Source organism: Lepus europaeus, chromosome 11 (assembly GCF_033115175.1).
Source record: "Lepus europaeus isolate LE1 chromosome 11, mLepTim1.pri, whole genome shotgun sequence".
Taxonomy (NCBI): Eukaryota; Metazoa; Chordata; class Mammalia; order Lagomorpha; family Leporidae; genus Lepus; species Lepus europaeus.
Window position 1 is genome coordinate 28,473,224 of NC_084837.1, and position 24,118 is coordinate 28,497,341.

Genomic DNA, 24,118 nt, shown 5'->3' on the forward strand with positions numbered 1-24,118 from the left:
GCTGCTTAGTCTACATTAAATCTTTGGGAAAATACCTAAGAGGAAGAGTCATTGACCTGATGGTCCCTAATGGCTCAGGTGGTTGGTTTTCTGCCACCCTGTTGGAGACCTCTATTGAGTTCTTGGCTCACCGCTTCAGCCTCAGCCTCATTGTGGCTATCTGGAGAGTGAACAATAACAGAAAGTGTCTAAAAATCTAAGAAATATAATCAGTTTTTCCTTGCAATACTGTGTGCTAGATTAAACAATTTTAGTTAATAATTATCAATCATGCTGCTTTTGTGCTTATTTAAAAAGATTTTCCTGCCTTTAATTATGTGGCTTATCCTTCCTTCTTCTTTAGCTGGTATTAGTATGTGTCCAGAAAATTTAGGTGGCGAAAAAAATTTCAATATTTTTATTTTAGATGAACACTTAATTTGTTAACATACAATATATGTTCTAGTCCAAACTAATAGAAAGACTCAGACATCAACATATAGCAAGTCTACTTCTTGCAGCCATATTCTTGGTTGGTTTTTTCATAGAGAGGAGGTCATTGATGCTTTTTCCTTGTAGAACTCAACCTTCATATACTGTATACAACTGATACACACAGATGAACCATATCACACAAGTTCTATTATCCCTTCATGGAACACAACAGTAGTCTCCTACTTGGCATTCATGCTTTATTACAGAAAACTGCAAACGTCCAGAGTGATAATTTAGAAATACAAAATGATAAGGTATTTTTTCTGTTTTAATATCTCTAGTGGCTTCCCAATGTTCACAATAAATCCAAATGATGTCTTGTGGTCTATTAGAACAGGCTTCTACCATGCCTTGCCTTGGAGTCTTTTACCTGAGCTGCTAATCTGCTCTAGTCAAAGCATGCTAAAGCTGGCCGTGCTTGTCTATGCTGGGGTTCTGCACAGTGTTGATCCCAGAATGTGCTGTATTTGATAACACACTGGGGCTCTTCTTAATACGTGAGATTCATCACCGCAAGGAGAATTTCCCTGACAAATCTACGATGAGTCATCAGCAAGTTCGTGGAAAATGTGTGTCAAGAAAAATTATGCACAGAATGCAAAATATTTAGCACCAGAATGAATTTATCTTTTTATTTCATTTGCCCACAAAATCTTTCACTGCACCATCATGTAAGAAGTAATCTCTGCCTTGCTGTAGTTACTACTTCCCAATAACAAGTTTTATTTTTATCATGGGACAAATGATAAAATTATTTGTATTTTCAGACATAAACTCTAACTATAGAGTCTTAGTCTGCTCTTAACAGTTCAACAACGCCTGGCACATGGAAGATTCTCAGCAAACTTGTTAAAAATTGAACTAATACTCCTTTGGAGACATCTGAATTACTAGCTGTGGAATAGTTAAAGTTAGCTTCAAGGCACAAGTAATTCCTGAATCACTCTCTGTAAATTTCTTTATAACCAATAAAGAAACAGTGAAACATAAATGAGAAGGATGTTAGAAATGAATCCATTTTGGCCAGCGCCGTGGCTTAACAGGCTAATCCTCTGCCTTGCGGCGCCAGCACACAGGGTTCTAGTCCCGGTCGGGGTGCCGGTCTCTATCCTGGTTGCCGCTCTTCCAGGCCAGCTCTCTGCTATCGCCCAGGAGGGCAATGGAGGATGGCCCAAATTCTTGGGCCCTGCACCCGCATGGGAGACCAGGAGAAACACCTGGCTCCTGGCTTCGGATCGGCACGGTGCGCTGGCCGCAGCGGCCATTGGAGGGTGAACCAACGGCAAAAAGGAAGACCTTTCTCTCTGTCTCTCTCTCTCTCCACTCCGCCTGTCAAAAAAAATAAAAATAAAAAAAAAATAAAAATAAATGAATCCATTTTAATGTATTTAATTTCCAACTATTGGAGATTTTGTAGTTGTAATTTTTAATTGATTTATAGTTTAATTCTACTATGCCACAAAACATATTCTGAATCACTTCAGTTCTCAGAAATTGAAATTTGCCTTGTGCATAGCCTGTGGTCTGTTTTCATAAATATTGTGTATGCACTGAAAATATTGTGCATTCTAAAATTTTCAAGTGCCAGTTAGTTCACGTTTTCTAATTGTATTATTTAAATCTGTATTTTTTCTGATTTTTTTCATCTGCTGTTCTCAGAGCTATTAAGAGAGATCAGTTAACCCTTGTGAGTATAGGTGTGGATTTGTCGGTTTTGCTGTCATTTTTACTTTAGATGAGCATGTTTTGAAGAGGTATTATTACTGCTTCGGGATTTAGAATGTTGTATCATAGATGATCTTATTAGTGGATTATAGATGTCTGTTACCTTCCTGATATTTTATCTTCTTAGTCGATTATCTTTCAGAATTATCTTCCTTAATCTCCAGGAGTGTTTCTTGCCTTAACGTGTTTTCTGTTTTTCAGTGTAATGGCACAAGCTTTCGTTAGATGAGTGTTTTGGGGACAGGAGAGGTGTATAGATGGTGATAAACATTCAATTCTGCTTCTACTTTTTAACTTTTTATGTCTCTACACCTACAATATTTCACTTGTAACTAATAAATAGATTTTGTTGTAGATTTAATCGAGTGGGACAATCTTAGCTTATAATACATTTAATCAAGTAATAGATAAACTGTTTCTTTCTACCAGTATATAATTCACTTATTTTATTTTGCCTTTTTCTTGACTTCTTTTGGATTTATAAAATATTTTTATCATTCTGTTTTCCCTGAGTTTATTATCTTAGTATCATTTATTGGTAACCTTAAAGATTAAACTTTATATCCTTGATCATTACTTTCCCATTTTCTCAATAATAATGGCTAAAATAGTACAATCGTATTTACTTTTTTGTATTTATTGCATTTCAAGTATTTTACATGTACAGATTTTTATTATAAAATAATTATTCCTAAAATTTTATATATTAATTTTGTTTATTTGAAAGGCAGAGAGAGAGAGAGAGAGAGGATATGCTATATACTGGTTTACCCCCTAAAAGCCTGCAACAACCAGAGTTGGTCCAAGCTGAAGCTGAGAATCTGGAACTTAATCCAAATTCCCAACGTGGGTAGTGAGGACCCAAGTATTTGGACCATTGCCTACTGCCTTGTAGGATACACATTTTCAAGAAGCAGGAATCAAAAACAGAATCAGAACTCGAACCCAAGTAACTTAAGTGGCATCCTGACCCCAGAGCCAGATGCCTACTTCTTTTTATGTTCAAGCAGAATCTTTATCCATTAAGTTTATCATCCAATTTGCTGTTTCTGTTCGGTGTTAATTTTGTTTATAGTGTAAGGGAATGCATTAGTTCATTGAGTTTTGTTTTGTTTTGCTTTTGCAATGGGTATACATATTTCTTATTGAAACATTCCTTTCACAACTGTGTTCCCTCGGCACCTAGATGAGTACTCAGTTGGCGTGTATATTGGTATCTGTTTATGAACTACTATTCTTCCCACTCATTTTTTTTTTCTATCTTTAGGCCAATATCATACTGTCTTAATTATTGTGGCTTTATAATAACTCTTTTTTTATTAAACTTTTATTTAATGAATATAAATTTCCAAAGTATAGCTTATGGGTTACAATGGCTTCCCCCCTCCCATAACTTCCCTCCCACCCGCAACCCTCCCCCCTCCCGCTCCCTTTCCCCTTCCATTCATGTAAAGATTCATTTTCAATTCTCTTTGTATACAGAAGATCAGTTTAGTATATATTAGGTAAAGATTTCAACTATAATAACTCTTAAAATCAGGAAGAATAAGTCCTCAGAGGTGTTCGTTTTTTTTCAGGCTTGTTTTGAATATTTTGAATATACAAATTTGAATTTGTGTTTCAACTTAAATCTCAGAGTTGTTGGGGTGGTCTCTACAGAATGACTGCTAAAATGTTGAGGGGTTGAATCTCCTGATCAATTTGAGGAGAATGCTACTGAAGCTACTACTCTGATGGTGACTGCTATTAGCATTATATTTGGAGAGTTTCCTATAAGAAATTGCTCCTCAGCAACAAGACAGGTAGCTGTATAAAATAGCTTCCCACACATTCAAGTGTTTCTTTTTCAATTGTGCTCTATTAGGTTTACTTTTGTGTAAGAATCACAAATGCAAATACCTACTGAGACTGAAAAGGTAGCACAAATACATGAATCTGTCTGGTAATATAAAATAAGTGGAGCAACAGTATGTGACTTTGACAATGCATTCCTACTCCTTAGAAAGCGATGAACCACTCATTGCCACCCGACTGCTGTATCTGGGCCCCTGCAGGTACTATTCTGAAACTCTTCTTTATGTCCTTCAGGCTTTATTTCAGGACAGATTTTTAGTTGTATATAGATTCTTCTGGATAGATGTAGTGGTACAAAGAACATTGATAGTTTCATGTGCTTTCACAGAAAGCTCTAGAATAAAAGTTTCCTAAAAGTTATAATGAAGAAGAAATATTAGAAGTAATAGGTTGAGAAGTCTAGATTCTAAGACAAAGTTTAATAATGCAGATGAAAATGATATGGGAAACATTTTTACCCCTGAGTCTACTGGATAGAAGATAGTGTCCTCATTTGTAGCTTACAACTGCCTTAGAAATTTGGAAATGAGCTGAATTATGGTTGTCCAGCCATGGAGAACAATCCAGGTGACTTAGTTGCTGTTTTATTTTCACGATGGTAAAATATAAATCTGAATAGTTGAACTGTTTGCACAGATTTATTTTGCCTTCCTGGAATATGACTTTGCTATTTGTGCAAGTTTGCAATGGTGTTTACTTTTCCTTTTGCTTATTGTGCTAGTGATTTTATATTCTATTACTGTGAGATGATAATGATTTTTTACTGTCATACATAATTTTTACTGAAAAAATTTCCATTTTACTATCATATTATTTGTATTACTGCTGTTACAACAGAATACCACAAACTTGTTAATATAGAGAATAAAGAATTAATTTACAATAAATTTGTAAAGAAAGGTGAATTATTTTTCACCATTATAGACTCTTGGAAATCCAATATCAAGTTTTCGGCATCTGGAGAGGTCTTTCTTAGTTGCATCCTAACATGGCAGAGTACATGGTGTGGCAAAAGACAATGAGAGATGGGGCCTCACTATTCTAACAAGGTTCACTCCCATGATGATTATTCCATATTAATTCATTCATGAGGGTAGAGCTCCCAAGATATCTCTTCATAAAGGCCCCACCTCCCTGTACAGTAGCAGTTAAATTTCAGTGTCAGTTTTGGAAGGGATATTCAAACCACTGCAAAAGACTTGAATGTATGTCCTTATATCTATAGCTTATGGATTTTGTAACTTCATAATGTTAGTAAGATCCAGTTAAAATAACTGAGATATACTAAGTGTAAGAAATTAGTAAGTTGGTGTCTGAGATCTAGAGGTCACCAGGAAAGGCTCCTCCTCCACTAATTCTGCTGTTATATAAGGGAAATTGAGGTGTACAGTTATTGTAATACAAAGGAAAATTCTTGGTCAACATAGAGGTATGGCTGCTGCCATGGAGGCAGTGTTATAGTGGAAGCAAAAGCACCTGCAGAAAACAAACAAGGAAGACAGTTTATCAAGTTGGCTGGAAAAATAATTGGTATGTGGGTAATAGTTGGCTGTGATGCTGGGAAGGCATATTGGGACTATATTGTGAGGATTCAGATGGCAGATCATATGTCTGCTTACTTTTTTGATGTGAGAAAATTAAATTTCTTTTAAGGATATTGTGTTTTCAATAATAATGCTACTCAGTATACTTTCTGAGACCATGTGATATATCTCTACCCTGCATGTCCATTCATGCTAGGTTAATAACTATATCAATTTGAATTGAATCTTTATTTCATGATCCCATTGAGTGACACAACCTTATTTATTGTTTTTGATAGATAATGTTTCCAGAAAGATATTGGTCTAAGTTACTTAAGGCTGTTATGAATTCACAAAACTACAATGTAATAAGTCTAAAAGGAATAATTATGCCTTTTGTACCTCTACTCAATATTAAAAGACATAGACTAGCAATTATCATTATTTACAAGTTTTAATAAGTCAATCATGTGAGGTACCAGAATGAATACATTAGAGGATTTTACTTTTCTTTGTGATATCTAAGGATCATCATAAACAACTAAAGAACTTTTTAAGCTCCAGTTTCTATAAGTAGCATAGAAATACTTCTTGTAGCATAGAAATACTTCTTGTATGGGTATTATATTCCTAGAGCAATGTCAATAATGGTAAGGGGCCACTGTCTAAATGAATAGTATGTATTTATATCTTATATTTAAAATGTGGTTATAAAAGTTTAAATATAGTTATTGCACATTATTTTGTAATTGTGTACTTAAATTTTTCAAGTTGCACATTCACTTGCCATTTTCTAGAACTTTTGTAAAATGTTCATGACATCATTTTGTGGATTGTAATTATACCAACTAATTACAAAACTGAGCATATTTACATCAATTACATAATTAGTTATAATTAGACCAAATAGGCTAATTATGCAATTAGAAAATGATCAACTCAAAATTCTTTTTTGCAGATTACTGAAATTCTCATGCAAAAATCTCCCAACATCACAGAATAGCAATTTTATATGGCTAAGAAAATCAAATTAATGTTATGTCATAAAGCAATTGTAGATAATAAGGTATTAATTGTATATATAGAATCACATATAAACATACATAACATTTGATAACATGTATCTGTGTGTGTGTATATACATAATCATATTTTCTATTGCTATACCTCATGCTATATTTTTATAATTGTATTCTACATCATTTCCAGAAGTGGTTTATTAAGTGGGTAGGCTTCTAATTCTGATTTATGTCTGCATATTGTATTTTTATTTTCTTAAACAGGCTGTCTGTATTAGTCCATCATCCCTTTACATGATGTATAAGTTAATCCTATTTTTTAATTCAGTAGAGAGTTTTACATGGGTCCTGTAGTCTCATACCTATTGATATTTTAATTTCTGAGTTGGAAAAATAATTATTTTATATCACCTAGAATGATTTTGCAGTCTCATTCATGGTGGTTGAGTATTTGGAAATTGCAGATTTCGAGATTTTTCTTTCTTTCTTTGTCCTAATATTAACATTTTGCTACTGTGTTCTGAAGAATTAAGTAGAGTATGTGTATGCAAACCATTGTACTTTTTGGAACATACTTGTTGGTTTTAAAAGAATGGGCTTCATGCTCAATCGGACTGGCCGCAAATGGTGGAGTTAAAAATGTGCCAGGGGATTCCAACACAATCCCATCAAGATGGCATGTACCAATGCCATCGCACTAGTCCAAGTGATCAATTTTAGCTCACAATTGATAGCTCTGATAGGTCTAAGAGTCAAAGAGATCACACAAACAAGACAAGTATCTGCTAATACTAACTGATAGAATCAAAAAGGGAGAGAAAGATCCAACATGGGAAGTGGGATACACAGCAGACTCATAGGATGGCAGATGTCCTAAACAACACTCTGGCCTCAGAATCAGCCCTCAAGGCATTCAGATCTGGCAGAAGAGCCCATGAGAGTATAGCAGGCATGGAAAGCCAAGATATCATGGAAAAAAAAAAAAAAGAAAAGAAAACCTAAATGAATGATCTCTGTGAGTGAGATCCCAGTGGAAAGAACGGGGCCATCAAAGAAGGAGGTACCCTTCTCCGAAGGGAGGAGAGAACTTCCACTTTGACTATGACCCTATCGGAATAAGATCAAAGTCAGCGAACTCTAAAGGCTTCCATAGCCCTGGCAACTCATGACTAGAGCCTAGGGAGATTACTGACGCCATGAACAGGAGTGTCAAATTGTTAAATCAGCAACAGGAGTCACTGTGTACTTACACCCCATGTGGGATCTGTCCCTAATGTGTCGTCTAAAGCCAAGTGATGCTATAACTAGTACTGAAACAGTATTTTTATACTTTGCGTTTCTGTGTGGGCACAAACTGATGAGATCTTTACTAATTATATACTGAAGTGATCTTCTGCATATAAAGAGAATTGGAAATGGAAAAAAAAAACAACCTGGTGTTAAAATGGAAATGGCATAGAAAATTAATTAATTTAAAAAAAAAATTATGTAGGATCTCTGTCTTTAATGTGCTGTACATTGCTATTTAATGCTATAATTAGTAATCCAATGGTAGTTTTTTCACTTGATGTTGCTATATGGGCAAAATGTTGAAATCTTTACCTAATATATACTAAACTGATCTTCTGTATACAAAGAGAATTGAAAATGAATCTTTACATGAATGGAAGGGGAAAGGGAGCGGGAAGGGGGAGGATTGCGGGCGGGAGGGAAGTTATGGGAGGGGGGAAGCCATTGTAACCCATGGGCTATACTTTGGAAATTTATATTCATTAAATAAAAGTTTAATAATAAAAAAAAAGAATGGCCTTCATCTCAAAGAGTAACAATTCTTTTTGTAAGCCCTAAAGTATCAATATTACTGCCCAACTTGTATCCTTTATTTTGGGGTGACATAAATGCCAAAAGCACTCTTGACAATAAAAATCTAAGGTTTACAAAATGTTTCACAAATGTATCCATTAAAAGAGTGACCTCTGCAATTTAATGGCCATAATTTCATAGGTATTGTTTCTAATATATTTGATTATTTTATAATTATTTCTCTTGAGGATTTATTTCCATTTACATTCTCTTATCCATAATTGGCTTCTTAATTTTTTATGAATGTCCCATAGCTTACATTCATAGATATGTTTTAATATTTTTATTTGTATAAAGCGAATAAATATACAGTTTTAAGAGCATAATGATATTTCTCACCCTCCCCTCCCCTCTTTCTTCACTCCTTTCTTATTTTTCTGTTAATTTTTACAATCCATACTTTCAATTTACTTTCTAATCACAAGCTTAAACTTCCACTATATAAAGAATCCAACAGGTGGGAACTAGAAAGACCACTGTTCCTCAGGAGGATAGACAAGGGCTAAAACGATAATCAAGTCTCAAAGTTTTGCTCATAGACATTGCCTTTTTTAAAGACTGATTTATTTATTTGAAAGGCAGAGTTACACTGAGAGAGAAGGAGAGACAGATAGAGAGAGAGATCTTTCATCTACTGGTTTACTCCCCAATTGGCCACAGTGGCTGGAGCTGTGCCAATCTAAAGCCAGGAGCCAGGAGCTTCTTCTGGGTCTCCCACATGGGTACAGGGGCCCAAGGACTTGGGCCATCTTCTACTGCTTGCCCAGGCCATAGCAGAGAGCTGGATCAGAAGTGGAGCAGCTTCGACTAGAACTGGTGCCCATATGGGAAATGGGCACTCCAGGTGGTGGCTTTATCTGTTACGCCACAGTGCGGGCCCCTACATTACATTTTTTGAACTCTGTGTATTAGTTCCCATAATCGGGGAAAGCAATGTATTTTTTCTCTGAGGGCTGGCTTATTTCATTAAGAATAATGGTCTCCCACTGCATCTATTTTGTTGTGAAGACAGGATTGCATTCATTTTTATGGATGAATAGTATTCCATAATGTACATATACCAAATTTTCATTATCTAGTCATATGTTGATAGATATATGGGTTGCTTCTATATCTTAGCTACTGTGAGTTGAGCTATTATAAACATGTGGATACTTGTACCTCTTTCATATGCTGATTTCATGTTCTTTGAGTAAATTCCCAAGAGTAGGATGAGTGGGATATTTTTAAATTTCTGAGGAATTTCCATACTGTCTTCTATAATAGTTGCACTAGTTTACATTCCTACCAACAGCATATTAACCTTTTCTTCCACATCCTCATCAGCATTTGTAATTTTTTTTTTTTTTTGGATGATAGCCATTTTCACTGAGATAAGGTGAAACCTCTTTTGGTTTTTATTTGCATTTCCCTGATGGCTAGTGATCCTGAGCATCTCTTCATGTGTCTGTTGGCCATTTGTATTTCATTCTAAGAACAATACCTGTTCATGATCTTAGACCATTTCTTAACTGGATGGCTTGTTTTGTTGTTTTTGAGTTTCTTGAGCTCCTATATATACTGGATAATAATCCTTTCTCTGATGTTTAGTTTGCTAATATTTTCTCCCATTCTGTCAGTTGTTTCTGTTGACTGTTTGCTGTACAGAAACTTATTAGCCTGATGTAATCCCATTTTTGTGTTTTTGCCTTTATTGTCTATGCTTCTGAGATGTTACCCAAGAAGTTTTTGCCTATACCAGTGTCTTGTAGTGTTTCCCCTATGTTTTTGTCTAGTAATTTGATGATCAGTTCTTAGGTTTAGACCCCTGATCCATTGTGAGTTGATTTTTGTATAGGTTGTAAGGAAGGGGTCTTGTTTCGTATTTCTGCATGCAGAGATCCAATTTTCTCAGCACCACTTGTTGAAGAAACCATCCTTTATCCAGGGAGTTATTTTAGCTTGTAAAAGTTGGTTGGTTGTATACTCAGATTAATTTTAGGGGTCTCTAATCAGTTTCTTTGGTCCACACGTCTATTCTTGTGCCAGTACAAGACTGTTTGGATTTTGACTGCTTAGTATTATGTCTTGCAATCTTGTATTATAATACCTCCAGTTTTATTTTTCTTGTTTAGAATTGCTTTAGCTCTTTGGGGTCTCTTGTGATTCCATATGAAATTTTGGGTCATTGGTTTCTTTATCTGAGGAGAATATTGTTGGTGTTTTGCTTGGGATTGCATTTAATCTAAATTGCTTTGGGTAGTACGGATATTTGTATATAATACTAGTTCTTCCAATCCATGTACATGGAAGATTTCCATTTTTATGTCATATTATTCTTTTTCTTTCCTTAATGTTTTATAGTTTTCATTTTAAAGATCTTTCTTCTTTTTCAAAAAAGATTTATTTATTTTACTTGAAAGAGTTATACAGAGAGAGAAGAAGAGGCAGATAGAGAGAGAGGTCTTCCATCTGCTGGTTCACTCCCCAATTGGCCTCAATGGCCAGAGCTGTGCCGATCATAAGCAAAGAGCCAGGAGCTTCTTCCTGGTCTCTCTCGCAGGTGCAGGGGCCTAAGATCTTGGGCCATCTTCTGCTGCTATCCCAGGCCATAGCAGAGAGCTGGATCAGAAGTGGAGCATCCGGGACTCGAACCGGCACCCATATGGTTTGCCGGCACTGCAGGCGATTGCTTTATCCACTATGCCACAGTGCCAGCTCCTAAGATCTTTCATGTAAGTGGTTAAATTCACCCATTTTGCAGCCTATTTTTATGTTAAGATTTTTTTTCCATTCCTATCACTTCTATAGGAATCAATGTATTTCGGCAATGTTCAATGAAAGCTATTCTTTTCCTGTTATTTACTTCTACTCATTTTGACAACACTCAAAACACTGTACAAATGGCAAGGATTAGAATTCAAATGAAGTTATCTCCAAAAATGTAAAACACATGATGAATACAATTATGTAATGTAAGTGGCATAAAACACACATAAGAATATACACAAATACTAGTGATATAGGTAAATAGCAACTTTGAAAATGAAAGCTTATAAGAGGAAAGATTTTTAGAGGCAGGCTCAGTGGCAAGAACTTTTAGCTTGAAAACTTCCTTGAAATAATGTTTGCTAGGTAATTCTCAAAATGACTGAAGGGGAAGCTATTTGGTATAACAGACAGTACGGTTGATGGAAATCATGTTAAAATATTTTCCATGAAATAAAACACAAGCCTGGTTTATAAAAGTCAGATGAGTTTAGTAGCATGAAACACAGCCTAGGTAACTTTAGGATAAAGTCATATCTACTCTCCCAGCTCACCCACTCTGGCTTTTTCCGGTCTCAGAGGTTTCGTATCATTCCATACTCACCTCAGTTTGGGAAGTTAGTCCCATTGGACAACCCAACTTTAGTTTTCTTTCAGTCTCCAGAGTTGTGGTTTCCTGTGCCATGCTATGTCACTCATCCCTTACCTATCATTCTGGTCCTTCAGGTTTCAAGTCAGATACAACTTCTTTAGGCATGCTTCCCAAACTGTCGCATCTGAAATAGCTTACCGTACTTCCAAATTTCTCTGTATTTATTTATCTGATACCACTTAAGTTGCTTTAAATTCATCCTCTCTTTAGATATTTATCACTCAAACATGTGTAGTTCAAACTTGTCCTTTTCATTGTGTTCCCAGAATTTGGAAAGTACTTGGCAGAGTATGTACTAATTCATGATCTGTTCAGTAAAATAAATTAATTTAGTATAAACTTTTTTATTAAAATGTAATATACATATAGAAAAATGTGGCCATAAGTACACATATTGAAAAACTATTTAAGTTATTATTTGAGAGGCCAGGAGTGGGTGAGAGAGCCTCTGATATAGAACAACCCCCAAAACTGGTTGGAGGAATTGCGATAGAACCCCCAGAACTGTTTCTGCTCATCCAGTGCACAGAAAACCAATCACTGACATTGGATCAGTGGAAGAAAAGAGGTGTCAGTTACGAAGCACAGAGCAAGGAGCTGGGCAGCTATTGCTTAATTCCCAGTCTCCCCCAAGGGGTTGGTTGGGGTGAAGGGTTGTTTGGGTTGCAATAGGGATGAGAGGTGTGTGTCCAGCATGTGTCCAGTTTCCTGTTTGGTTGATAGTGCCTCTGTTTGATTAGCCTGAGAGATCATGTTTAGGGAATTTTTATTATGCTTTAGTCTCTGTGGGCTATATCCAGGTGGCAGTTACTTTCTGTCTTGTACCAGGAATTATCTGAAGATAAACCTCTCAAGACAATAGTGGCAATCAAGGTATTATCTATTGGAGAAGCAAATGATATTCTCAGTCAGGTGATTTGAAACTTGCAGAGCCAGTCTATACTACTCCTTCAGTTAGTGAGTTAATTTTAGTAAGTGGTTGATTTACTTTCAAAAGCTGGGCAAGAACACTTCAAGATAAGTGAGGGGAGCTCAGCAATTGGCCTGATGGTGTTTAGCATCTGCATTCAAGATATTGTTTAGAGGCTCAGTTTCACTTTCATTAGCAGATGCACTCCTAAATTGTCCATAATAGCAGGGGCTGCACCAAGCTGTTGCCAGGAACCGGGAACTGAATCTAGGTCTCTCCCATGGGTGGCAGGGACTCAACTACTTGAGCCATCACCATTCTTTCATCAGCGTGAACTCAGAATTGGGAGGGAGGCCAGAAGAATAACTGAGGCACTTGCTTGTGGGATGCAAACACTGAAATTCGCATGTTAACTGCCAGGGTAAACATCTCCTCTGATGAATTTTTACAGCAATCATATCCCTCTTGGTAGCATGAAAATCAAGAAAAAGAACTTTTGAGCCAATCACCCACCCCACTGCTGTAGTTGATTTTAATTCAGCAACTGGCAACTTATTAAAATTTGCTAGCATGTGCCCTAACTGGCATGAGTTTTAAAAAATTGACTTTCCTTAGTGTAATTTTATTTTTTTTACAGTGAACAGGAAGGTATATGAAAGTTGGCAATATACCATTTCTGCTAGGCCCTGTGAAAATATATGAACAAAGAAACAAAATAGAGAAGAATCACATAGTCTACAGTTGATTGTTAGTGTGATAATATTTACAGAGAGGGCAGAAAAATAAGAACGTAATGAGGATGAAGCAAGAGTTATAGCAGGGGCTGGCATGGTGGTGTAGCAGGGTAAAAGCTGCCAGCTGTGATGCCAGAGTCCCATGTGGGCACTGGTTGCTGTCTTAGCTGCTCCTGTTCTGATCTAGATCCCTGCTGATGGCCTGGAAAAAGTATGAGGAGTCAAATAAGTTAATAGGCATTCTGGAAATTGAGGGTGGAAAATGTTCCCTTCACCAAGTCATCTTAAAGCAAGATCAAAAGTGGCCTCCTTCCTTAGGAATCTCCAGATTTGTCATGAGAATAGCAAGGGAGTGGGGATTCCATCCTCCTGAGCCCACAGTTTATCCTGAAAACAAATTACTTATCCCACCCATGAGTAAGCCTGACAGGATAAAAGATTGTAAATAAAGTCTTTTCTTGGGTTTGCTCCACCTTATTGAGTTTCTTTCCCAAAATTGTACTTAAAAAGCCTTCTCCCACCAGCCCCTTTGGGATTTTTCCTCTCTTGAAAGCCTACCCCTATGCCACTTTGGCTGGAGGTCTTTGACTCTAATAAATCTTGCTTTTTTAAATCTCTCTGCCTGTCTGGAAATTTTTCTTCCATGTGAGACAAAGAACTGAGCTCTGCCACTGTTTTCCCATAACAAAAAGCAGCAGAAGATGGCCCAAATGTTTTGGCTCCTGGATCTTGGCCCACAGTCCTGCTCTTTTCAGCCAACTAGAAAGTAAACCAGCCGTTGGAAGATCTCTCTCTGTCTCACCTTCTCTCTCTGTATCTCTGCCTTTCAAATGAATGATTTTTTTTAAGAAAAGGATTTATTCAAGAGAGAAAGAGTGAATATACTTTTATGTGTAAATGTGGGCCACCCCACATGGCAAGATTCCTGGGACAGTTACCTATAGTGAGAGAGAGTGGGAGGAGGCCAGAGGAAGGTGGATTCGCACGGTCCAGAAGCCATGCTCAGAACAAGGGATGCTCCCAGGTAATAGTCCCTTTTATAAGATAGGAGGTGGTGTCCTAGTTAAATATACAAAGAGGACAGGGTTTAACATGAGTGAGGCTTTCTGGGAGTTTCGTGGTGCCTCTGGCCGGAGCTCAACTTCCACATGGCCATCCTTCCTGGTTCCAGATGAGACATCCCTGCCTCATGGAAACTGGGCATACTGGATTTCCAGGTAAAAGAGTAAAGATGCAATGCAGGGCTACACAGAAATTATGAAGAAAAAAATTCCTGCTTCATTTATCCCTACCTAACTTCCTGCCTGGTTCATCCATATCACCATTAAGATACATATTTATGAAGCAGTGACTTTGAGAACTTCCCCATATGTTAATAGAGATGCAGGATTCCTTTCCCCCTAGTGGCCTTACAGTTTGCTTAAGGAATATGAGTCAGCACACCTCATGATTCCTGGTAACCAAACCTGAACAGTGAGTCCTGAAGAGACGCTATGGTATACAGATGCAATAAGTACTCTAAAGGAAAGAACTTACTGATAGTTGATGGTGTCTGAAAGGGCATCACAGGATACATTTTTTAAAGCAATTCAGATAGCAACAGAAAATTATTCAGAACAGGAACTGGGCAGTGGTTTCTTTTTTAATGGCAAAATGTTGGAAGTCATAAAGAAACACCTCGAAATACTGACATAAATAAGTGGATGAAAAATGGAGAGTTTATTTGTGGAATAAGGACAAAGTAGTTTCTCTGGACTACATAGGTTCTCAAATGACAACCTGAGGGTTTAGAAATGACCTTTCATTAAAGGAGAGTTATTTGTGATTTTCCAGCATTCCAATGGCATGATAAAACCTTGTCTAGTAGCAGCATGCTGAGGGATTACGCTAAAAGAGCTGCAGTTCCTAGCATTAAGCCGCACGTTACCTTCACCAGAATAAGTACTCAAGTAATATTTGTTAAGCCAGTGGTTGGTCAGATTCTAAAGCAAGCATCCTACCTCAAGGATAGGAAAAGACTCTGTGAAAGGAAAATGACAAAATGAGTCCACGGCAATGCCGTCGATGCGTTTAGGGGCATGAGACTCGGTGGAGAGGACACAGATGATACCAAACGTTCTGAATCTGGGCTTGGGAGCGTGCTGGTGGCTATCATTAGAAAACCCATGGGAGGCGGCAGGATCAATAAATGGAGTGAAACGCGGAACCCGCTGAGTTGTTATCACGCAGTCTGTTCTGGCTCTGCAAGAGTCTATCAGTTTTCAGAGGACATGAAATGAAAGTGGAGGTCAGAGGTGGAGACAGAAATGTGGGAGAGCCCCACGTGCTCAGTGGCAAATCCAGAAAGAGACCAAAACATCTATACCTGTCTGTCTGTCTGTCTATATATAGAAACAGAAGAAAAAAATCCAATATTTTCTTCCTTTGCAAAGTAGGAAGTGTGGTACTGTATGTGTTTTTTTTTCTCCGCCTTGGGGATAGAGGATGAATAAAGTAGAAAAAAAAAAAAAGAAGTCAATTTAAGAATAAACAACAAACAGAAGAATTGCCAAAAGGAATTAGAAAACCTGGATAGATTATTTTAGGAGATCAAGAATGTTAAAAAGGGGGGGAGGAGGCCAAAAGCTAATCACAAGCAAACAGTGCAATCAGGAAGAAAGAAAAAGGCAGTAGGAGCTAGAATTTATTAATTACAACGCTATTGGTTACTTTTGCAAGTAACTTGTTTTTTTATTTGCTCAGAGTTTTGCCAGCTGTGTATGCATGCTAACTGAAACTATGCTAATGGGTTAGATTCACTAGGAGTGTATCAGAAGAAGATTGTAGACTCAAATTTGTGTAGTGGATATAAAATGAACTGGAAAACAACCAAGAAATGGCTAAATTATTCTACCTATAACCACCTACACATGAGGGGCTGTCAAGGTAGCAAAAGTAATGTTAAGAAATAAGCAGAGAGGCATGGATGCATAAAAAAGAAAGGGATTTTAACCAAAGAGTGTCATTTCGGATGTTTGCAGATACAGTTCCAGTGTTAGTATTGAAAAGTAATATCAAGGCCGGCGCTGTGGCTCAACAGGCTAATCCTCCGCCTTGCGGCACCAGCACACCGGGTTCTAGTCCCAGTTGGGGCGCCGGATTCTATCCCGGTTGCCCCTCTTCCAGGCCAGCTCTCTACTATGGCCCGGGAAGGCAGTGGAGGATGGCCCAAGTGCGTGGGCCCTGCACCCGCATGGGAGACCAGGAGAAGCACCTGGCTCCTGGCTTCGGATCAGCACGGTGCGCCGGCCACAGCAGCCATTGGAGGGTGAACCAACGGCAAAAAGGAAGACCTTTCTCTCTCTCTCTCTCTCTCTCTCTCTCTCTCACTATCCACTCTGCCTGCCAAAAAAAAAAAAAAAAAAAGAAAGAAAAGTAATATCAAGAAAATGTAAATTAAAGAACAATTGACCCTTGAAAACAGAAAAAATAATCACTGACTATAATTAATTTGTTGTCAAAGAGACTTCATCATTAAATACACATTCTGTTTTTTTTTTTATTTTATATTTATTTATTTATATTTAAAGAGTTACAGAGACAGAAGGAGTAAAGAGAGATTGATCTTCCAACTGTTGGTTTACTCCCCAAGTGGCCACAGTGGCCAGTACTGGGCCAGGTCGATGCCAGGAACCATTGACTTTATGCAGGTTTCCCATGTGGGTGCAGGGAACAAAACAGGCCATCTGCTGCTGCTCTTCCCAGGCCCTGATCAGGGTGCTGGTTTAGAAATGGAGCAGCCGAGACACAAACTGGCACCTGTATGGGATGCCTGCATGCAGGAGGGCTTAACCTGATACACCACCGTGCCAGCCTCTAAATGTACATCTCTCTCTCTCTCTCTTTTGACAGTTTGCTCTTTTTTTAAATTTTTACAATGATGTACTTTCAGTTTATTTTATAACCATAAGCTTAATCCTCCACTAGAATTCAACAAATAGAAAAAAAATAAAAAACATTGTTGATCAACAGTAAACACAGGGCTATAAAAAATAATCAAATAAAATTTCAATTTTGCTCATATACATTACATCTTTTTGTACTCTGAGTTTCTACAAATCAGGGAAAACATTTGTCTTTTTGCATCTTAATGACACTGTTCATTCATCTTTGTAAATACTTAGGAATAGTTATAACAATGTGATTGCTTTTAGATTATTGGCATAATAAACTTTCGAGAAAAGTTACAGATGGATTTTTTTGCTGTAATTTATGTAATTTTATGATACTCTTGTATTGCATTATATATGTGCTTGTATATATATATATCTATATATCTACCTATCATTTATATTTCTGTTGATTTTCACTATTTCCTTTGTTACGATTCAAGCTTTGATTTAATATTCTGTCTGGGCATATTTCCTCCTAAAATTAAAAGGGTAAACAAAGCAAATTGTTACTGGAGGAATATATAAATATCTATTGATTACCTGTAATATAGTAAATACATTCTCTTTTACACACTTAATCTATAATTATATTTCATTTGCTTATTGAGTTCATAGCAGGTACCCTCTGGGGTAGTAAATTTGGGGGAAATAATCTATATAAAGCAAAACCATGGCTGATGTAGGCACAGTACTTTGAATTATGAAAGTATTGATTTTAAGAATGGCTCCTCTGTACAAGTGCTTGGCTATTACCAGAATATAGCGCTGGGGGCAAGGCAGATAAAATTCCTTCCTTCCAGGTTCTCAATGGCAAGGGGAAGGAGCCTGGCAGAAATAAATCCATTACCCAAGTAAGTGTAAAAATGCAACTGTTAGAAAGAGACAGAAGGGCATCTCATAAAAAGGGATCACTCCTATTTCAGAAAGTAAGAAGACTTTACATGAAAGTGAGGCATGTTGGCATCCAAGAATGAGATGGAGTTGATAGACAGGAAGAGAAAGGTATATGTGCTAAGGGTCTATGAAAGGACGAAGCTGGCCATGTCCTGGGCTCTAAGAGAATGAGGTAAGAGCAGAGAAGCAAGAGGAATGTGCATCGTATAGCACTGTCAGCCACATTCCTAGTACTGTGTTTTCTTTGTAAGAACAATATCAGGCCTGGTGCTGTGGCATAGTAGGTTAAACCTCCACGTATGGCACTGACATCCTATATGGGCACTGGTTCAAGTCCCAGCTGCTCCACTTCCAATCCAGCTCCCTGCTAATGGCCTGGGAAAGCAGCAGCTGATGGACCAAATGCTTAGGCTCCTGCACACACATGGGATATCCTGAAGAAGCTCCTGGATCCTGGCTTTGTGTCAGCCCAGCTCCAACCTTGTGGCCATTTGGGGAGTGAATCAGTGGATGGAAGACCTCGCCTTCTATCTCAACTTCTCTGTCTGTAACTCTTCAAATAAATTTATTTTTCAAATCAATCAATCTTTAAAAGAAAAAAAAATTGCAAAGCATTCATGTGATTTAGTGAAGAGATGATATAATCAGATTTAATATTTTTAAGAAGTGTGGAAAGTGATAACTGTGGGGATGGATATATGTTAATTAGTTTATTGTGAGGATTACTTTGCAATGTATAAGCATATCAAAACATCATGTTGGATGGCCGGCTCCATGGCTCACTTGGCTAATCCTCCGCCTATGGCGCCGGCACACTGGGTTCTAGTCCCGGTTGGGGCACTGGATTCTGTTCCGGTTGCTCCTCTTCCAGTCTAGCTCTCTGCTGTAGCCCAGGAAGGTAGTGGAGGATGGCCCAGGTGCTTGGGCCCTGCACCCGCATGGGAGACCAGGAGGAAGCACCTGGCTTCTGGCTTCGGATCGGCGCAGCGCGCTGGTGGTAGCAGCCATTTGGGGGGTGAACCAACAGAAAAGGAAGACCTTTGTCTCTGTCTCTCTATCTGTCTCTCTCTCACTGTCTAACTCTGTCCAAAAAAAAAAGCATCATGTTAGATTCCTTAATATATATGATTGTATTTGTCACTCATACTTCAGTAAAGCTGAAAATATTCCTAGTTGAAATATGGATCATTTTGTCTCCTCCAATCCTTAAACTGTAAATACAATCAGGAGTTTTTCATCTGAATGTAGGATTAAGGGCATTAGAATCCAAAAATAAAGAGAGAAAGAATAGTTGAGATGGTATATATGTAATCATTAAAACAACCTAGTTGAGACACTAAACATGTAAATATAAAGTTATAACTGAGTCTAAGATTCCTCATAGATTAGAGAGGTAAGTTTAGAGGATGGATTAGAGAGGCAACTGATTTTTAGAGGAATAGATTTAAAGTCCTGTTTAGCTGTTTGTGAAATGATAAAATGGACACGTTGAAGCAAAAATTTGGTATATGAATCTGAAATTCATGGTAGAATTCTAAAATATAGATGCAGATTTGGAAGTGAGGCATGACAATAAGGTTTGTCATATAAATTGATCAACGAGGGGAACAACACTTATGGAAATTTTATAAAATTTGTTTAAGTGTGGAACAAACACAGCTTCTGGGAATACCGTAGTTCAGTGGTAATGAAAGGAAGAAAAGCAGAATAATCTAAACTCTAAGTGTCTCAGAGATAGGAGGGGTTGAAAATTGCCACCTCATTCAGAAAGTTTCTGAGTAAATTTTAAAAAAATGTTTCTGAGTAACTATCACTATTATAGGGTATGAGAATTCTCTAACACAAGGGAAGTATTTTAAATATAAGTCCTAGAAACACACAGAGACTTCTGAATATATTTGTGTGGGATGGGTTTATATCTGTATAGAAAAATGGACACGTTTCCTAAAGAAAATTAAAAATAATGAGTTTTTGCTTAATTTACTTAAGAAAATTTTAAAGGTGGACCTGTTTGAAGACTGCATTTTGACAGTGAATCAAAGAAGTCTGTCCACAATGCCCATGCACACTGAAGTAGAGGTTTATTGGACACATGTGGGAAATTGTGCCAATGTCTGGACAATTTTTTTTTTTGCAATGCACATGATGTCTTTAAATGTTAAGTCACTAAGTATTGCAATCCTTCTCTTTCTTTTTTTTAATTTTTTTAAAATTTTTATTTATTTGAGAGGAAGAGTTATAGACAGAAGGAGAGACAGAGAGAAAGGTCTTCCGTCCACTGGTTCACTCTCCAAATGGCTGCAACGGCCAGAACTGCGCGGATCTGAAACCAGGAGACAGATGCTTCTTCCCAGTCTCCCATGCGGGTGCTGGGGCCCAAGGACTTGGGCCATCTTCCACTGCCTTCCAAGGCCACAGCAGAGAGCTGGATTGGAAGAGGAGCAGCAGGGACTAGAACCAGCACGCATATGGGATGCCGGCGCTGCAGGCGGAGGATTAACCTACTGTGCCATGGCACAGGCCCTCCAATCCTTCTTAATAGCTTGTGAAAGTATTGTAACGTTTAGGACTTTAGTTACTTTACCCCATTAAAATGAAAGGAACACATTCCCTTAAAAAATAATAACATTTTAAAAATTGCTACCCCAAATCTTAAGTCTGTGGACATTGTTTTGCCATCACCATAAGTAAGTTAGTTATAGGAGGGATGATTTTGAGATAAATTAATGAATTTAGAAGGCAAAGAAATCGCAAGGGCTTAATTTTAATAGGGCAAGGAGCAGGAGTTTTTTTTTTTTTAATTGTTTCCATTACTGATTATTTTTACCCTTTGAGCAACTTTTATGTTTTTTTGGGTCCATTACGGGTTTGTAAGATACTTCTGACTGCTTGCATGACTTGGGTCTCTCTGTGGTTTAGCAGATTTCCCTGGAAAACCTAACTCTCCAACTCCTGAATATAAAACAGCAAGAACATTCATAGTATAGAAGTACTTATAAATATTTATTTCATTGCATTTTAGATGTGTTACTTGTCATTGTTTCATATTTATGTATAAACATTTAATTATCTGTATTAGACATGTTTTATTAATTTTGTTCTAGTAACAGGGCTTTGTTTATTGGTTCTTCCTCAGAATCTTTTTCTTTCATAAAATTTCATGTTGAAAACTGTATAGATTGTAGTTTTTGTTGAATAAACTCCGTTATTAAGTACACTGTCCTAATCATTGGATATAATTTGCATAACTATCACCAGAAATAGATTTGTTCCTCTTACAAGCTAGCTTGCAAAGAAAACATTATTATTTTTCTTTGTAGACTATTGGATTTTATCTGCGTATATTAAATTATTATTTTTTTAAATGCAGAGTTCTTTTTAACGTCAGAGTTTTTTTCATAAAAATAAGACAGTTGGCCACATTATAATAATGACTTGATAGAATATAATGTTGTGTTTCATTCATTTATTCTGCTTACCATTGGCTTTTTCTAATGACCTTCTTTATATTTTCAGGGTGAAACAAAGATCTTAAAGCTAAAGAATCTTCGACCTCAGGACTATGCCAATTATAGCTGCATTGCTTCAGTGAGGAATGTGTGTAATATTCCTGATAAGATGGTATCATTTAGACTTTCCAATAAAACAGGTATGGAACTGTCTCCATGGAGTACATGTCTGTTATCTACAGATAATGTTTGAAAAGGCTCTTTAATATTCTTATAGGCCAAATGATTTCTATAGCATTGATAGGAACAAGAATCTTTTTTTTTTTTTTTTTCAGGAAATTCTGGGATAACTGAAAAGTTTTCTGTAAATGGACACAGTAAAATTTCATAGCATGTATTCTATGTCATGCATTTTTTATATAGCATATAAAATTATAGTTCTTTAAATACTATGCATTCTACTCAGATATTTTTGAAAAATATTAGACTTTTCAAATAAAAACTCAAAAATCTTTCTGTTACTCTGTTTCAAGTCAAGAAAAATAATTGGTAATTTCAGGTAGATGTGTTTGGGGCAATATTTTTGTAGAAAATCTCAAAATATTAGCAAATCTACAACTTGTTGACCTATACTTCATAATATAGACATCAGAATCACTTAGCAGATTAGAGTTGCTACACAAAGAGCATGGGGAGCACATGAATGAACTGTCTGTTGTATGATCTTCTACAAAGATTCACCTTATTAAAGTAATATTTGAACTAATTTGGGGAAACTCCAATTTTCAATGTGAATTATATATTTATCTTCAAATAACTGCATTAAACTAAAGGACTTTAGAAATCCTTTTCCATTTAACAAAAGCTTATAAATGTGTAGACTTTTTTGTATCTCAGTCTTCATTGTCCCTGCTTCTGTCTTCTTGTAGCGCCCCAATCTAGTTAAGCAAGTAACTGTCCTTCTTTTTTTCATTTCTTCATGAACACAGAAGTTGTAGGAAAGAATTAATAATTTGATATGTATAATGGTTGTAGAATACACTTTTTTAGTTCTTCCAGCAAAGAACGGGTCAGCAGCTCCAATGAGCCCATTTGGTTAACAGACTGTATTGGGGGAAAAAATATGTGCACATGCATTGATATGGAAAAATGTATTCAGTTGCTAAAATTTTGAAATGCTCATTCTTTTATTCATCAGAAATTTGTTGGACTCTTCTTATGGAAAATCAGTGATAGGTATAGGATATTAGCTAACCCAGAGAATGCTCTGTTAAGTGTAAGATAGAAGTCATTAGAGGAAAGTACCAGAACAGTATGACTGAGAAAAGAGATTATATCAAATAGAATGAGAAATGCTTTATAGAAATTATGTGGCAGAAAAATAGAAATACAAAATCTTAGTGTACCTAATACTTAAAAAAGGTTAATAACCTCATGTCGCTTAACAAGAAGGAGTAAGATATAAGGAAATAAAATTAGAAATGATTTAGAACTGACAGTAATTCTGTTCTTGTTAGCATGAACTGTGTTGTGAGTTCTTATAACTAATTTTGTTTATCTTAGTTTCTCTGATATATTTTAAAGATATACATGCTCCAAAGAGAAAAATTAAAAATAAAATAGATATAGGTCCTGTGGTCTCAGTAAAGACTGGCAATAGATTAAGGAAGAATAAAACACTGGATTTATTACTAGCTGTATTACAACATTGCACTTGAGTAGTGCTTTATTAGTTTTTAAAATGTTTCATATTTATTACAGCAGGTTATAACTACTGGGACATAAACAGGTATTTTAAAATAAATCATAGCTTTTTCTTTAATCTGATATAACTAAGTAGCCTGTGCAGATTAAAGTATCCTCATTGTATTGTTTTGAGAGTGAACTAAGCCAACACGTGAAAATTATTTGAAGACTGAAATGCAATAAAATTATCTTTAATGTTGCTGTGCTCTAGAAGTGTACAGTTTTATTCTTTCCCAGGGCCTCACAGCTCGTAAGTGGTGGGGATAAATTGATTCTATGTCTGAAGAGTTATTTTAAATAGAACATTGACCAGCTGTTCACCATTGTCATAGAACTGGAGCAAATGGATGTGAAACTCAGCCAGGGTGTTCTGTTAGGACTACGTAAGTAGTTCTTACCTGAAAGCTGCAAGGAGATGACCACAGAAGGTGATAGAATTCCTGAAATCTTTTTAAAGCAAATGGATCATTTCCTTTTGGAGGTGATTTTTAACAGTTGGCAGTTCAGAAAACAAATTCCTGACTACCTGTCACACGGAGGGCACGAGCCTGTAGAGGTTATGTTTAAGCTTTTATACTTCTGCCCAGGCTTCGTT

At 36.7% G+C, this 24,118-nt stretch overlaps 1 protein-coding gene across 1 annotated transcript in view; it reads left to right on the forward strand.

Moving 5' to 3' along the window:
- MDGA2 (MAM domain containing glycosylphosphatidylinositol anchor 2) overlaps positions 1–24,118 on the forward strand; it is a 916,038-nt gene that overhangs the window by 596,857 nt on the left and 295,063 nt on the right. Inside the window, 1 exon segment of the mRNA XM_062206573.1 lies at positions 21,845–21,977. Within this exon segment, the coding sequence (XP_062062557.1) occupies positions 21,845–21,977 (133 nt within the window).